General features: G+C 44.0%; 1 protein-coding gene across 1 annotated transcript in view; it reads right to left on the bottom strand.

Moving 5' to 3' along the window:
- LOC124135727 (kelch-like protein 20) overlaps window positions 1-19,049 on the bottom strand; it is a 105,713-nt gene that overhangs the window by 4,556 nt on the left and 82,108 nt on the right. Inside the window, exon 4 of the mRNA XM_046501229.2 lies at window positions 6,422-6,604. Within this exon, the coding sequence (XP_046357185.2) occupies window positions 6,422-6,604 (183 nt within the window). The remainder of the gene's footprint in view (window positions 1-6,421; window positions 6,605-19,049) is intronic.

The raw sequence follows: 19,049 nt of genomic DNA, 5'->3' as shown, positions 1-19,049 counted from the left end.
TTGGGCCTGGCAGCACGGTAAGGCACCCACGATTATAAATCTGTCAGCCCGATGAGATGTCAAGAACTAAACCTGTCAACAAAGTGAAGTTTCAACAACTAAACCTGTTAACACATTGAAGCTCTAATAGCCAAACCTGTCAACACAGTCAAGTTCTAACAACTAAACCTGTCAACATGGTGAAGTTCTAATAACTAAACCCGACACTACAGTCAAGTTCTAATAACGAAACCTGTCAACACAGTTAAGTTCTAACAACTAAACCTGTCAACACAGTCAAGTTCTGACAACTAAACCTGTCAACACAGTCAAGTTCTGACAACTAAACCTGTCAACACAGTCAAGTTCTAACTACTAAACCTGTCAACACAGTCAAGTTCTAATAACTAAACCTGTCAACACAGTCAAGTTCTGACAACAAAAACCTGTCAACACAGTCAAGTTCTGACAGCAAAAACCTGACAACACAGTCAAGTTCTAATAACTAAACCTGTCAACACAGTCAAGTTCTGACAACTAAACCTCTCAACACAGTCAAGTTCTAGTAACTAAACCTCTCAACACAGTCAAGTTCTAACGACTAAACCAGACACCTGTCAATATAGGGAACCTTTGACGACTAAACCTGTCCATATAGGGAACCTTTGACGACTAAACCTGTCCATATAGGGAACCTTTGACGACTAAACCTGTCCATATAGGGGACCTTTGACGACTAAACCTGTCCATATAGGGAACCTTTGACGACTAAACCTGTCCATCTTGGGAACCTTTGACGACTAAACCTGTCCATATAGGGAACCTTTGACGACTAAACCTGTCCATATAGGGAACCTTTGACGACTAAACCTGTCCATATAGGGAACCTTTGACGACTAAACCTGTCAATAAAGTAAGGTTTTACGACTCAATATGTAAATGTAGTGATGCTTTGACTCAATCTGGCTATAAAGAAAAGCATTTACAACTCAGCCTGTCAATGTAGTGAAGTTATAACGACACCATCTGTCAATATAGTAAAGCTGTTACAACACAACCTGTCAACATAGTGAAGCTGTTACAATTCAACCTGTCAACATAGTGAAGCTATTACAATTCAACCTGTCAACATAGTGAAGCTATTACAATTCAACCTGTCAACATAGTGAAGCTATTACAATTCAACCTGTCAACATAGTGATGCTATTACGACACAACCTGTCAATATAGTGATGCTATTACGACACAACCTGTCAACACAGTGAAGCTATTACGACACAACCTGTCAACATAGTGAAGCTATTACGACACAACCTGTCAATATAGTGAAGTTATTACGACACAACCTGTCAACATAGTGAAGCTATTACGACACAACCTGTCAACATAGTGAAGCTATTACGACACAACCTGTCAACATAGTGAAGCTATTACGACACAACCTGTCAACATAGTGAAGCTATTACGACACAACCTGTCAATATAGTGATGCTATTACGACACAACCTGTCAACATAGTGATGCTATTACGACACAACCTGTCAACATAGTGAAGCTATTACGACACAACCTGTCAACATAGTGAAGCTATTACGACACAACCTGTCAACATAGTGATGCTATTACGACACAACCTGTCAACATAGTGAAGCTATTACGACACAACCTGTCAACATAGTGAAGCTATTACGACACAACCTGTCAATCACACCCTCATCAGCCCCTACCTCACCCCTACCTCTTTGAAACAATGGTAAAATATATTTCCAGAACGAAAGTACATGTCTTTTTTTCGCAATGCGAACATCACAAACTGAGACATGAAGTTTCGGTAGGTATGAAGAACTCTCTTCCTGACAGATCTAGCTCACATGATCCAACACCCACTCGTAAGGAAATATCATATCCATGTTAAACTAGAATACATCCACAGAAGCATCTGTCTTCACAAAAAGCGAGCTATTGTAAGTTGCTTCACATTATACCGTTGGTGACTTTTATAATGTGCGTATGAATGGCACTGGCTTCGACATAACTATCCCTTGAATTTGAAGTTAAAATAAATCTAATCCAGGAACAACGATTACGGTTTAAAATGGTGTTTCCAGTAGACGGCCATAGTTTAATAACCATGACCATTGAAAGAGTCCAGCTCTACTCACACACCATGTGTCCAGCTCCACTCACACACACTGTCTAGCTCAACTCACACACACAGTCCAGCTCCAATCACTAACACTGTCCAGCTCCACTCACTCACACTGTCCAGCTCCACTCACTCACACTGTCCAGCTCCACTCACTCACATTGTCCAGCTCCACTCACTCACACTGTCCAGCTCCACTCACTCACACTGTCCAGCTCCTCTCACACGCACTGTCCAGCTCCACTCACACACACTGTCCAGCTCCACTTACTCACACTGTCCAGCTCCACTCACTAACACTGTCCAGCTCCACTCACACACACTGTCCAGCTCCACTCACACACACTGTCCAGCTCCACTCACTCACACTGTCCAGCTCCACTCACTCACACTGTTAAGCTCCACTCACTCACACTGTCCAGCTCCACTTACTCATACTGTCCAGCTCCACTCACACAAACTGTCCACCTCCACTCACACAAACTGTCCAGCTCCACTCACAAACACTGTCCAGCTCCTCTCAATCACACTGTCCAGCTCCTATCACACACACTGTTCAGCTCCAGTTACTCACACTGTCCAGCTCCACTCACTCACACTGCCCAGCTACACTTACTCACACTGTCCAGCTCCACTGATTCACACTGTCCAGCTCCACTTACTCCTACTGTTCAGCTCCACTCACTTACACTGTCCAGCTTCACTCACTCACACTGTCCAGCTACACTTACTCACACTGTCCAGCTTCACTCACTCACACTGTCCAGCTCCACTTACTCCTACTGTTCAGCTCCACTCACTCACACTGTCGAGCTCCACTTACTCCTACTGTCAAGCTCCAATTACTCCTACTGTCCAGCTCCAGTTACTCACACTGTCCAGCTCCACTTACTCATACTGTCCAGCTCCACTTACTCACACTGTCCAGCTCCACTCACTCACAGTGTCTAGCTCCACTCACTCACACTGTCCAGCTCCACTCACTCGCACTGTCCAGCTCCACTCACACACACTGTCCAGCTCAACTTACTCACACTGTCCAGCTCCACTTACTCACACTATCCAGCTCCACTCACACACACTGTCCAGCTCCACTTACTCATACTATCCAGCTCAACTCAATCTCACTGTCCAGCTCAACTTACTCACACTGTCCAGCTCCACTTACTCACACTATCCAGCTCCACTCACACACACTGTCCAGCTCCACTTACTCATACTGTCCAGCTCCATTCACACACACTGTCCAGCTCCACTCACTCACATTGTCCAGCTCCACTCACTCACACTGTTAAGCTCCACTCACTCACACTGTCCAGCTCCACTTACTCATACTGTCCAGCTCCACTCACACACACTGTCCAGCTCCATTCAGACACACTGTTCAGCTCCACTCACACAAACTGTCCAGCTCCACTCACACACACTGTTCAGCTCCACTCACTCACACTGTCCAGCTCCACTCACTCACACTGCCCAGCTCCACTTACTCATACTGTCCAGCTCCACTCACACAAACTGTCCTACTCCACTCACACAAACTGTCCAGCTCCACTCACACACACTGTCCAGCTCCTCTCAATCACACTGTCCAGCTCCTATCACACACACTGTTCAGCTCCAGTTACTCACACTGTCCAGCTCCACTCACTCACACTGCCCAGCTACACTTACTCACACTGTCCAGCTCCACTGATTCACACTGTCCAGCTCCACTTACTCCTACTGTTCAGCTCCACTCACTTACACTGTCCAGCTCCACTCACTCACACTGTCCAGCTACACTTACTCACACTGTCCAGCTCCACTCACTCACACTGTCCAGCTCCACTTACTCCTACTGTTCAGCTCCACTCACTCACACTGTCCAGCTCCACTTACTCCTACTGTCAAGCTCCAATTACTCCTACTGTCCAGCTCCAGTTACTCACACTGTCCAGCTCCACTTACTCATACTGTCCAGCTCCACTTACTCACACTGTCAAGCTCCACTCACTCACAGTGTCTAGCTCCACTCACTCACACTGTCCAGCTCCACTCACTCGCACTGTCCAGCTCCACTCACACACACTGTCCAGCTCAACTTACTCACACTGTCCAGCTCCACTTACTCACACTATCCAGCTCCACTCACACACACTGTCCAGCTCCACTTACTCATACTGTCCAGCTCCACTCACACACACTGTCCAGCTCAAGTTACTCACACTGTCCAGCTCCACTTACTCACAGTGTCCAGCTCCACTCACACACACTGTCCAGCTCCACTCACTCATACTATCCAGCTCCACTCATTCACACTATCCAGCTCCACTCACTCACATTGTCCAGCTCCTATCACACACACTGTTCAGCTCCACTCACTCACACTGTCCAGCTCCACTCACTCACACTGCCCAGCTCCACTTAGTCACACTGCCCAGCTCCACTTACTCACACTGTCCAGTTCCACTCACTCACACTGGCCAGCTCCACTTACTCCTACTGTTCAGCTCCACTCACTCACGCTGTCGAGCTCCACTTACTCCTACTGTCAAGCTCAAATTACTCCCACTGTCCAGCTCCACTCACACACACTGTCCAGCTCAAGTTACTCACACTGTCCAGCTCCACTTACTCACAGTGTCCAGCTCCACTCACACACACTGTCCAGCTCCACTCACTCATACTATCCAGCTCCACTCATTCACACTATCCAGCTCAAATCACTCACATTGTCCAGCTCCTATCACACACACTGTTCAGCTCCACTCACTCACACTGTCCAGCTCCACTCACTCACACTGCCCAGCTCCACTTAGTCACACTGCCCAGCTCCACTTACTCACACTGTCCAGTTCCACTCACTCACACTGTCCAGCTCCACTTACTCATACTGTTCAGCTCCACTCACTCACGCTGTCGAGCTCCACTTACTCCTACTGTCAAGCTCAAATTACTCCCACTGTCCAGCTCCACTTACTCATACTGTCCAGCTCCACTTACTCACACTGTCCAGCTCCACTCACACACTCTGTCCAACTCCACTTACTCACACTGTCAAGCTCCCCTCACTCACAGTGTCTTGCTCCACTCACTCACACTGTCCAGCTCCACTCACTCACACTGTCCAGCTCCACTCACACACACTGTCCAGCTCAACTTACTCACACTGTCCAGCTCCACTCACTCACACTGTCCAGCTCCACACACTCACATTGTCCAGCTCCTATCACACACACTGTTCAGCTCCACTCACTCACACTGTCCAGCTCCACTCACTCACACTGCCCAGCTCCACTTAGTCACACTGCCCAGCTCCACTTACTCACACTGTCCAGTTCCACTCACTCACACTGGCCAGCTCCACTTACTCCTACTGTTCAGCTCCACTCACTCACGCTGTCGAGCTCCACTTACTCCTACTGTCAAGCTCAAATTACTCCCACTGTCCAGCTCCACTCACACACACTGTCCAGCTCAAGTTACTCACACTGTCCAGCTCCACTTACTCACAGTGTCCAGCTCCACTCACACACACTGTCCAGCTCCACTCACTCATACTATCCAGCTCCACTCATTCACACTATCCAGCTCAAATCACTCACATTGTCCAGCTCCTATCACACACACTGTTCAGCTCCACTCACTCACACTGTCCAGCTCCACTCACTCACACTGCCCAGCTCCACTTAGTCACACTGCCCAGCTCCACTTACTCACACTGTCCAGTTCCACTCACTCACACTGTCCAGCTCCACTTACTCATACTGTTCAGCTCCACTCACTCACGCTGTCGAGCTCCACTTACTCCTACTGTCAAGCTCAAATTACTCCCACTGTCCAGCTCCACTTACTCATACTGTCCAGCTCCACTTACTCACACTGTCCAGCTCCACTCACACACTCTGTCCAACTCCACTTACTCACACTGTCAAGCTCCCCTCACTCACAGTGTCTTGCTCCACTCACTCACACTGTCCAGCTCCACTCACTCACACTGTCCAGCTCCACTCACACACACTGTCCAGCTCAACTTACTCACACTGTCCAGCTCCACTCACTCACACTGTCCAGCTCCACACACTCACACTGCCCAGCTCCACTTACTCACACTGTCCAGCTCCACTCACTCACACTGCCCAGCTCCACTGATTCACACTGTCCAGCTCCACTCATTCACACTTTCCAGCTCCACTTACTCCTACTGTTCAGCTCCACTTACTCACACTGTCCAGCTCCACTCACTCACACTGTCCAGCTCCACTCACTCACACTGTCCAGCTCCTCTGAAACAGACGGCACAGCTTCACTTACCTACTGAGTACAACTTGCCATTTAACACACCGATCTGGAAGCTCTCCCTGCGGTACTTCATGCTGGCTACCTGGAGCCAGGTGCCGTGTCGGGGATCGAACCTGTACGCCGTGTTGAGTGGCGAACAATGGTCGTTACCCATCTCCCCTCCCACTAGGTAGAGGAAGCCATTGAGTACCGCCACTGTAGACAAACAAAGTATTCGGAACTCAGAATGGCATATCTACAGAACTTGGGTATGAAGTTTGGACTATAGGTTGCTATGTCTTACAGGTATAAAGTACAATATCGATAGCCGTAGCTTAAATAATTTATTATATGTCATATATGTTTGAGATAACTTGGAGCACCACATCTACACTACTTACGTAGTCGCTGCAAGCTAAAATTATTCTACCCATGAGCGCGAGTGTGACAAGTGTTTAGGATTTGGCACGTATTGTGTTATTTCAAACACATTTTCAAACAAAAGATACCGGGATGTAGAGTAGTATGGGCGGAATGTTCAAAGTAGTGTCACACGCAAACGAAGTAGTCCCCGATCGAGAGGGCGCATATTTTGACTAGAAGAGTTTGGATTTTGTGTCAGTCTTAGAGACGACATTGAATGACGTCGATCTAAATCACCCACCGAAATATAACATATTCTGAAACCCACTGAATCCTTTATCCGTGAAATTAACCCTGTTGCTATTCATGCTATACGCTCAGTCTAACTGGACAGGTCCTTCACCTGTAATGCTATTATGTTGATGACGCATCACAAGACCAATTTGATTACTCAGCGGAGTACGAACGATGTCAGACAAAACAATACTGTCAAAGGACATCGATTTTGTCTATATTCTATACAGCATATACCATTCATCTATGAAATGTCCTGCACAGTACAATGTGTATCGGCGATTTGAGGAGGCAGCATTCCTTATTTACATTATCTTAGTTACACAGTTGATGAACATTTAATCTGCTGATATTTTCCATAAAAAATCGTGACGAATACTTGGGCGTAAGTAAATATATCCACTGCGATCTATCTATACTGCCCACACCGTCACACGGGGGTACATACGCGTCTGGTAATCACATTGATTTACATAAAGATATCGTTTCTGCAGGCTTACCAAACTCGAAGGAATGTTTATCTCCAAATGTGTACAACCAACATGTACGGAGCAGATATTTATCGGAGAACAGGTGATGTGAACACTTTAACAGCGACACAGTCACATGATTCAGGGGACAGCTGATATGAACACTTTAACAGACACGGTCACGTGATTCAGAGGACAGCTGAAATGAACACTTTAACAGACACGGTCACATGATTCAGAGGACAGCTGATATGAACACATTAACAGTCATGGTCACATGATTCAGAGGACAGCTGAAATGAACACTTTAACAGACACGGTCACATGATTCAGAGGACAGCTGATATGAACACATTAACAGTCATGGTCACATGATTCAGAGGACAGCTGATATGAACACATAAACAGACATGGTCACACGATTCAGAGGACAGCTGATATGAACACATTTACAGATACGGTCACATGATTCAGAGGACAGTTGATATGAACAAATTAACAGATACGGTCACATGATTCAGAGGACAGCTGATATGAACACATAAACAGACATGGTCACACGATTCAGAGGACAGCTGATATGAACACATTTACAGATACGGTCACATGATTCAGAGGACAGTTGATATGAACAAATTAACAGATACGGTCACATGATTCAGAGGACAGCTGATATGAACACATTTACAGATACGGTCACATGATTCAGAGGACAGTTGATATGAACAAATTAACAGATACGGTCACATGATTCAGAGGACAGCTGGAATGAACACTTTAACAGACACGGTCACATGATTCAGAGGACAGTTGATATGAACACTTTAACAGCGAAAGAGTCACATGATTCAGAGGACAGCTGATATGAACACATTAACAGACATGGTCACATGATTCAGAGGACAGCTGAAATGAACACTTTAACAGACACGGTCACATGATTCAGAGGACAGCTGATATGAACACATTAACAGTCATGGTCACATGATTCAGAGGACAGCTGATATGAACACATAAACAGACATGGTCACACGATTCAGAGGACAGCTGATATGAACAAATTAACAGATACGGTCACATGATTCAGAGGACAGCTGATATGAACACATTAACAGATACGGTCACATTACTCAGAGGACAGCTGATACGAGCACATTAACAGATACGGTCACATGATTCAGAGGACAGCTGATGTGAATACCAGAACATTAACAGGTACATCAATATCACTCAAAGGATAACTGAATCGAATACAATAACAGTGTGTGTGTGTGTGTGTGTGCGTGCGTGCATAAGAGTGCGTCCGTGCGTGCATGTGTGTGCCCTCTGCAGGGTAACAAGTACCGTCATTTAACGTCTTTTGGTATGATGTGGCCGGGGATCGAACCACCGACCTTCCGCAGCTTGAATGTAGGGAACACAAACCTGCAGCCGAGGAGGTTGTTGCATACTGCAGACACGTGAAAACGCTTAGAAAGTCGGACTAAAGTTTACGGAATCACAGAGATAATATTCGTGGGACAAATCTAGAAAATCGAATGAAATCAAATTGTTTCCCTCCCACAAGTACAAGGTAATTCAATTGGTCCAAGGCCAATGATTAGGACGGAACTTAACATATGCCTGTAACAGTTCGCCCACGATATGAAGGAATTACAATTCCCCCATGTTGTGGTGAATTAGTCTTGCACTCTACACCAACACAACTGAGCCGCTTCCGCTGACAGAATCCCTGTGGTTAATGAGATTCAGTTCATTAAGAGATCACGTATTGTTCCTACTACGGTGGGTGAGTAGTTGATGATATTTCAATCTCAGGTTGGGTTCTGTCTGGCTACGAGTGTCTGATGCTTACATAGGGCCCTGGCTCGCATATCTCGAGCATCAAAATGTGGAAAATCGGACAAATATGAGGTTTAACGTGCATCTTATCTCTGAAATACATATGCATATAGATTAGGTTAAAAGTGAAGTACTACACATTGGAGTGATTATACCATGGTTTGGAATATTTGTTTGATGCAATCTTAGTTAAGAACTTTAAACACCCTTATTCCAATTGCTTACACAATATCGTTTTACTAACACGTGCTGGAACAAAGCAAATATAAACGCATCAAACGACATCACGTCTCGTCACAGACCATTACACTGTATCAGGATATCATACTGTCCCCCCTAGCATCAGAGAGAGGATACTGTCCCTCCTAGCATCAAAGAGAGGATACTGCAGCCCCTGGCATCAAAGAGAGGATACTGCAGCCCCTGGCATCAAAGAGAGGATACTGCAGCCCCTGGCATCAAAGAGAGGATACTGCAGCCCCTGGCATCAAAGAGAGGATACTGCAGCCCTTGGCATCAAAGAGAGGATACTGCAGCCCCTGGCATCAAAGAGAGGATACTGCAGCCCCTGGCATCAAAGAGAGGATACTGCAGCCCCTCGCATCAAAGAGAGGATACTGCAGCCCCTGGCATCAAAGAGAGGATACTGCAGCCCCTAGCATCAAAGAGAGGATACTGCAGCCCCTCGCATCAAAGAGAGGATACTGCAGCCCCTGGCATCAAAGAGAGGATACTGCAGCCCCTATCATCAAAGAGGGGATACTGCAGCCCCTTGCATCAAATAGAGGATACTGCAGCCCCTAGCATCAAAGAGAGGATACTGCAGCCCCTGGCATCAAAGAGAGGATACTGCAGCCCCTGGCATCAAAGAGAGGATACTGAAGCCCCTGGCATCAAAGAGAGGATACTGCAGCCCCTGGCATCAAAGAGAGGATACTGCAGCCCCTAGCATCAAAGAGAGGATACTGCAGCCCCTGGCATCAAAGAGAGGATACTGCAGCCCCTAGCATCAAAGAGAGGATACTGCAGCCCCTAGCATCAAAGAGAGGATACTGCAGCCCCTAGCATCAAAGAGAGGATACTGCAGCCCCTAGCATCAAAGAGAGGATACTGCAGCCCCTGGCATCAAAGAGAGGATACTGCAGCCCCTAGCATCAAAGAGAGGATACTGCAGCCCCTGGCATCAAAGAGAGGATACTGCAGCCCCTGGCATCAAAGAGAGGATACTGCAGCCCCTAGCATCAAAGAGAGGATACTGCAGCCCCTGGCATCAAATAGAGGATACTGCAGCCCCTGGCATCAAAATGAGTATATTGAATCCCCTAGCATCAAAGAGAGTATACTACATACCCTAGTATCAAAGAGAATATACTACATCCCCTTGTATCAAAGAGAGTATATTGTATCCCCTGGCATCAAAGAGAGTATATTGAACCCCTTAGCATCAAAGAGAGTATACTAAATCCCAAAAGAGAGTTCCAGAGAAGAAGAGGTTTAAAGCAATAACGCCAAATAACCCCTATTTCGCCCCGCCCTCAGCCCCTTGGGGGATCAGCCCCACCATTTGTACAATTTTTAATCCCCACCACCTAGGGATGCTTCCAGTCAAATTTCGTTAATTTCCAATTAGTAGTTCAGAAGAAGAAGTGAATAAATTGTTGACGTATGGACGACGGACGGACGCCACGGTATGGCATAAACTCACCTTATTCCTTCGGACCCGGGGAGCTAATAAAAAGGCGCCCAGAGACTCTCTTCATCTTCAGATTCCTGATACTGCATAAATCTAGACTTGCACACTTTTATAGCATTTATTATGGGTTGTTTGGGATATATTGGTTTCAGGCCGAATTACAGACAGGAAAAGCTGTACACACATATCAATGATATGGCAATTGAATGTATAACACTGAGAAGAAATAATAAATGTTGCTAATAAATATTCGGTTGTCAGTATTTCACCATGAACATGACACGTGTGCTAGCTCTGTGTCGCTCTGTACAAACCAGACATCTCTGCCCACACAATTCGCCCCTTTTCCACCACGAAATACATCTGTAAATAACATGGCAGGTGTTTTAAATGTTTTTCCATGAATATTTGATCCAAAGGCAAATTCCCGCTTTTATCCATCGATAGCGTCAAGCAAGACGTACTTTTGTTATTTCATGCATCATATCCTAGTGTTCATCGATAGCATGCCTACGCTCAAAACAGACTACTGAAAATAAGAAAACTGAGGTACCAACAACCATTAATTCTGACTTCATTGTATTCATATGCCCTTACTATCTCCTCACTGACGGTACATGGTCTCGTTGTGTCTTCGGGTCTATAATACAAAGTCAATTGGAGAAGGACTTTCACTGGCAAACCATAATTCCAAACACAGTAAGGTCATTCCCAACAATGTAAACACACCATTAATGATTGCATTCATCAACAAAAACCACAGCTTAATCGTCCCAATGTCCTGCTCTTGGCCCTCGATACCATATTCTCAATAATTATCTCGAGAAAAGCCGTGCAGTCCCCTAAGGGCAAGAACTGCGGGCTAAATAACATTCTGCTCGGTAATACACAATTGAGATATCTTTCTTACAACACTAACACACGAACAGATGGAAATCAATTTGACATTTACTTTTTCAAGGAACCCTCTGACAAATTGGACATTGAACGGAGATCCCAACAGCACATCCCTGATGCTCCAACTGGATAGTCGGAACCTTGGGGATATTCATACTCATATCTCTAGCACAGGAAATGAAAAATAAATCCCAACTAAATAGGAGCGTAAATGCATGGAGACCTACTCTGATAAATCACAGTAAACTTGCCACGATGACACCTGGTGAGAGGGTGTGCATACCGCAAGTGAGTGAGTATGGTTTTACGCCGCTTTTAGCAATATTCCAGCAATGTCAGGGCGGGGGACACCATAAATGGGCTTCACTCATTGTACCCATGTCGGGAATCGAACCCGGATCTTCGGCGTGATGAGAGAACGCTTCAACCACTAGGCCATCCGACCGCCCCAAAGTCACTATGAACGTCCATGGCCAAGAAATTATTTCTGTCAAGTTTGAGTGATTGAGTACATAATTTCTAGTCACGTTTGCTGTTTTTCAGCCTCATTGTGACTCGAAAGCATTTTATGATTCTGTATGGCATTACAATTCAGTCAACAAAGGACAGTAAACTAGCCAGTAGCAATCCACATAGATTCATCTGATATATAATTGATGACGATTTGACATTAAAGCAATTACAAACATTTGGGCCATATATCATCTAGCGTTAGATAACCACACTGCGACACATTGCGAACCATCACTGACTTTGAGTGGTCCATTCCTATATTTTTCACCCCTGATTTGCCTTTTACACCCAGTGGAATCTGTTTCGTAGGATAATCGTGACTACTTATTCTCTGGCGTTACATATGTAGAGGCAGTTTTTAGTGAGAGCACAATGATAACACCTATTTTATTGTAATAGTGCATGTCTTCATGACACGATCGTTGGATGAACCCTCGGCATGGCTTCTTGATCCAGCATCTTTCTTGGTTTTGTCGAATCTCCAAGAAATAAGTTCTTTGCGGTCGTGCACAAAATGTAATTATCCTCCAAACACAAGTTGGCACTTTCCATGTGTGACTTAATACCAAGTCATGTGAACACATATGCACATAGTTCTACAACATCAAGAAACAGAAATATAATCTGCAATTAGATTGTGTGTTAACGCATCAGTGACCAAAATTGTGTCCGATGCAATTCCCAATATGAATTGTGCAATTATTATGTACCCGTGTTTATTTTTCAAATAAGCAATTCTTTGCCTTAAACTTGTGTTTGGTGGGGCAGGTTAAGGTCACCTTTTCGTGAACACCTGGTATCAACACTATTAGATAGTGATTCACAGATATATTCTAGTATTTCTTACAATGGCAAAGATTTCACACGGTTTTGTCGCCATTATTTAATGCCGATTATTATATACACTCTTTATAAAAAACCGCACAGGTAGATTTTTAGTAAAATCATTGTACCTAATAAAGTCGATATATTTAATTAAATATCATAGATACAAATGTGAAATTTTAGAGCTCGATAGTCACATGTTGTCGTTGTACAAAGGCATTGAAAACTGTTTTTTGTCATGTCACATAAGGCCACAAGGTTGCGCTGAACTCAGTATCCGGTGTGACCGCCCCGGACAGCAATCACGGGTCTGCATCTCCTCGGCACTGACTGGATAAGTGTACTAATTCTGTCCTGCGGAATTCTGCGCCATTCTGCTTGTAACACGTTTGCTAGTTGTGGGAGTGTTTGCGGCGTGTTCTGACATTGACGTACGCGTCGATCGAGTTCATCAAAGAGATGTTCGATTGGGTTGAGATCTGGAGATCTCGACGGCCAGGGCGAGCGTTGATGTTGGCATTATGAAGGTAGTTTATCGTGACACGAGCGGTGTGCGGTGGAGCGTTGTTTTGTTGAAGCAGCTCCCTTTGGCCTTCATTGAATAATTTGATTCATGTATGCGATTTGCTGTCAAATGTCTCTGAACCACATCCAAGTCAGATCTCGTGAAGTAGGATATTGCCCCCCACATCATGAAACAACCGCCACCGAAATTGTCGAATTCACGTACACGGTGTGGGGCAAAACGACAATCGACGACGATAAACACGTTGCCTTCCATCTCGCCGGTGAAGAAGAAATCGTGATTCATCGCTAAACCACACTCGTCTCCAGTTTTTCAGATTCCAAGGCTTTAAGGCATGGCACCAACGCAAGCGTCGCTATCTATGGATCTGTTGCAAAACAGGGACGATAACTGGTCTTCTGAGTCGGATTCCAGCCACGCGAAGATGGTTCCTGACAGTCTGGTCCGATATCCTCCTCCAACCAGGGATGCGTCTTGCAGTCTCCGAAGCTGTGGCATTGCGATGACGTAGGTGGAACAGTCGAATGTAGCGATCCTATGCAGGGGTGGTCACTTGGTTGGCCGGTTCTCAGGCGGTCTGCAGTGGAATTGAACTGTGTATATCGGTGACAAATGCGGCAAATGGTGTGCCATAGAAGACTGCGATTCCCCTCTTTGGATACGTCCAATGGCGATGTTTCGATCGGCAGCGCTGAGACTCGGCATTTTCGAATTTGACAAATGCTGACAATTGAATGACAATTTATTGGCTTATGATTGCCTTTTTATAGCCACGACCACGAGAGACGAATGCCATAACTTGAATGTGCATTTTGCTTAACTGTTTTCCTACATGACATTTTTTAACAAGGGTGAAAAGAATGCCGTTTAAGACATTGCAAATCAGGTCACCAACATTTTCCAATAACATATTTCCAATTTATATACCGAGTATTTTGTGTAGTCAGGTTCAATGAACTACATCCTATCTGTGCATTTCTTTTTTTGAAGAGTGTAAGTTGAAGAAATGACTAACACAGAGTAAAATATATGTATTCACGTGTATGTAGAAATAGACATTTATCACTGAAACCTGTAAATCTGAATGTCGTAAAGAGTACAGCCATGTTTTCTTGTCAATTATGCAAAATGTATTGGTGAAGAAAAGTGAAGAACATAAAGTAATGACGTCATCGTGTGAGTAGTACCAGCAGCGATCCTTCATACCGTCCAGTGAGTGTGGACACGGAAGTTTGGTCTGCGATTAGTCTGCCTGCAGCTGCGCCCAGGGTAATCATTTAGCAGCTGCAGCTGACGGCCCCTTTGATATCCGAGGTCAAATACAATAGGCCAAAAACATTGAGGATCATACTTCTCGCACAGATCCGAGTTAGTTAGCCTCGTAACACAAAGAGAGTCTATCAGCAGAATAATCAGACATGGTACATGGTAGTCAATAAACGTTTTTATCTAAGACACACTTGACATATACGAAAACGTTTTAACACAGTGTTTTGACAACAAACGTAGCCCTCCATGGTCAGTAAATCTCAATGGAGCGTGTCAGTTTGTAAAGTGTAACTTTCTAGATAGTTGCGTATCCACGTTCTTTCAAAGTGTAGTACTGTCTATCAAAAGCGTGCATTGGCGTCCACTGTAGGGTATTATTCTTTATCAAGCTCATTCAAAGTTTAAAGTGTGTATCAACACCTTATTGTTAGACGCCCGTCAGAGTCTATCGTTTTGTAGCATTCAGTATCAAAGTTTATCAACGCGCAACGCACTTCAAAGTCCTTCATTGGGTCTCTATGTTCAATAGTGTGTATCGCTGTCTCAGTGTTCCACATTATGTATCACTGTGTCTCGACGTTCAACATTGTGTATCACTGTGTCTCGATGTTCAGCATTGTTTATCACTGTGCATCGATGTTCAGCATTGTTTATCACTGTCTCGATGTTCAGCATTGTTTATCACTGTGCATCGATGTTCAGCATTGTTTATCACTGTCTCGATGTTCAGCATTGTTTATCACTGTGTCTCGATGTTCAGCATTGTTTATCACTGTGTCTCGATGTTCCACATTGTTTATCAGTGTGTCTCGATGTTCAACATTGTGTATCACTGTCTCGATATTCAACATTGTTTATCCCTATGTATGGATGCTGAACACTGTGTATGTATGTATTACTGTCTCGATGTTCAACAGTATTTATCACTGTCTCGATGTTCCACATCATGTATCACTGTCTCGATGTTCATCATTGTGTATCACTGTCTCGATATTCAACATTGTGCATCGCTATGTATGGATGCTGAACACTGTGTATGTATGTATCACTGTCTCGATGTTCCACATTGTGTATCACTGTGTCTCGATGTTCAGCATTGTTTATCACTGTGTATGGATGTTCAGCATTGTTTATCACTGTGCATCGATGTTCATTATTATGTATCACTGTGTATCGATGTTCAGCATTGTTTATCACTGTCTCGATGTTCAGCATTGTTTATCACTGTGCATCGATGTTCAGCATTGTTTATCACTGTGTCTCGACGTTCAGCATTGTTTATCACTGTGTATCGATGTTCAGCATTGTTTATCACTGTCTCGATGTTCAGCATTGTTTATCACTGTGTCTCGATGTTCAGCATTGTTTATCAATGTGTCTCGACGTTCAACATTGTGTATCACTGTGTCTCGATGTTCAGCATTGTTTATCACTGTGTCTCGATGTTCAGCATTGTTTATCACTGTGTATCGATGTTCAGCATTGTTTATCACTGTGTCTCGACGTTCAACATTGTGTATCACTGTGTATGGATGTTCAGCATGGTTTATCACTGTGCATCGATGTTCATTATTATGTATCACTGTGTATCGATGTTCAGCATTGTTTATCACTGTCTCGATGTTCAGCATTGTTTATCACTGTGTCTCGATGTTCATTATTATGTATCACTGTGTCTTGATGTTCATTATTATGTATCACTGTTTCTCGATGTTCATTATTATGTATCACTGTGTCTCGATGTTCATTATTATGTATCACTGTGTCTCGATGTTCCACATTGTGTATCGCTGTGTCTCAATGTTTAACAGTATGTGGGCGATCGGGTAGCCTAGTGGTTAAAGCGTTCGCTCATCACGCTGAAGACCCGGGTTCGATTCCCGACATGGGTACAATGTGTGAAGCCCATTTCTGGTGTCCCCCGCCGTGATATTGCTGGAATATTGCTAAAAGCGGCGTAAAACCATACTCACGCACTCACTTAACAGTATGTATCACTGTGTCTCGACGTTCAGCATTGTGTATCACTGTCTCGATGTTCAACATTGTGTATCACTGTCTCGATGTTCAACATTGCATATCACTGTCTCGATGTTCAGCATTGTTTATCACTGTGTCTCGATGTTCAGCATTGTTTATCACTGTGTATCGATGTTCAGCATTGTTTATCACTGTGTCTCGACGTTCAACATTGTGTATCACTGTGTATCGATGTTCAGCATTGTTTATCACTGTGCATCGATGTTCATTATTATGTATCACTGTGTATCGATGTTCAGCATTGTTTATCACTGTCTCGATGTTCAGCATTGTTTATCACTGTGTCTCGATGTTCATTATTATGTATCAATGTGTCTCGATGTTCATTATTATGTATCACTGTGTCTCGATGTTCATTATTATGTATCACTGTGTCTCGATGTTCCACATTGTGTATCGCTGTGTCTCAATGTTTAACAGTATGTGGGCGATCGGGTAGCCTAGTGGTTAAAGCGTTCGCTCATCACGCTGAAGACCCGGGTTCGATTCCCGACATGGGTACAATGTGTGAAGCCCATTTCTGGTGTCCCCCGCCGTGATATTGCTGGAATATTGCTAAAAGCGGCGTAAAACCATACTCACGCACTCACTTAACAGTATGTATCACTGTGTCTCGACGTTCAGCATTGTGTATCACTGTCTCGACGTTCAGCATTGTGTATCACTGTCTCGACGTTCAGCATTGCATATCACTGTTTCATTGTTTAGCATTGTGTATCAATCTGTCTCGATGTTCAACATTGTGTATCACTGTCTCGATGTTCAGCATTGTGTATCACTGTCTCGATGTTCAACATTGTGTATCACTGTCTCGATGTTCAACATTGTATATCACTGTTTCATTGTTTAGCATTGTGTATCAATCAGTCTCGATGTTCAACATTGTGTATCACTGTCTCGATGTTCAACATTGTGTATCACTGTCTCGATGTTCAACATTGTGTATCACTGTCTCGATGTTCAACATTGCATATCACTGTTTCATTGTTTAGCATTGTGTATCAATCTGTCTCGATGTTCAACATTGTGTATCACTGTCTCGATGTTCAGCATTGTATATCACTGTCTCGATGTTCAACATTGTGTATCACTGTCTCGATGTTCAGCATTGTATATCACTGTTTCATTGTTTAGCATTGTGTATCAATCAGTCTCGATGTTCAACATTGTGTATCACTGTCTCGATGTTCAGCATTGTATATCACTGTCTCATTGTTTAGCATTGTGTATCAATCAGTCTCGATGTTCAACATTGTGTATCACTGTCTCGATGTTCAACATTGTGTATCACTGTCTCGATGTTCAACATGTCATATCACTGTTTCATTGTTTAGCATTGTGTATCACTGTGTCTCGATGTTCAGCATTGTGTATCACTGTCTCATTGTTTAGCATTGTATATCACTGTCTCATTGTTTAGCATTGTGTATCACTGTCTCGATGTTCAGCATTGTATATCACTGTCTCATTGTTTAGCATTGTGTATCAATCTGTCTCGATGTTCAGCATTGTATATCACTGTCTCGATGTTCGGCATTGTATATTACTGTCTCATTGTTTAGCATTGTGTATCAATCTGTCTCGATGTTCAACATTGTGTATCACTGTGTCTCGATATTCATTCTTGTTTATCACTGTTTCGATGTTCAACATTGTGTATCAATCTGTCTCGATGTTCAGCATTGTGTATCAATCTGTCTCGATGTTCAACATTGTGTATCACTGTGTCTAGATGTTGAACATTGTTTATCGCTATGTATGGATGCTGAACACTGTGTATCTAGCTGTGTTTATGTGGAACACAGTGTATGTAGCTGTCTCCGTGTTCAGCATTGTACATCGCTGTGTCAGCATGTATCACACCAACAATAGTGCAGCGTTGTGTGTCAGTGTGTATGAAAACCCATCAGTTTGTATCAATGTGTCTTG

This window comes from Haliotis rufescens, unplaced genomic scaffold (genome assembly GCF_023055435.1).
Source record: "Haliotis rufescens isolate VD_foot unplaced genomic scaffold, xgHalRufe1.0.p SCAF_1, whole genome shotgun sequence".
In the NCBI taxonomy this organism is placed as follows: domain Eukaryota; kingdom Metazoa; phylum Mollusca; class Gastropoda; order Lepetellida; family Haliotidae; genus Haliotis; species Haliotis rufescens.
The sequence above is the reverse complement of the archived record's forward strand: the minus strand, read 5'-3'. Positions and strand labels throughout refer to the sequence as shown.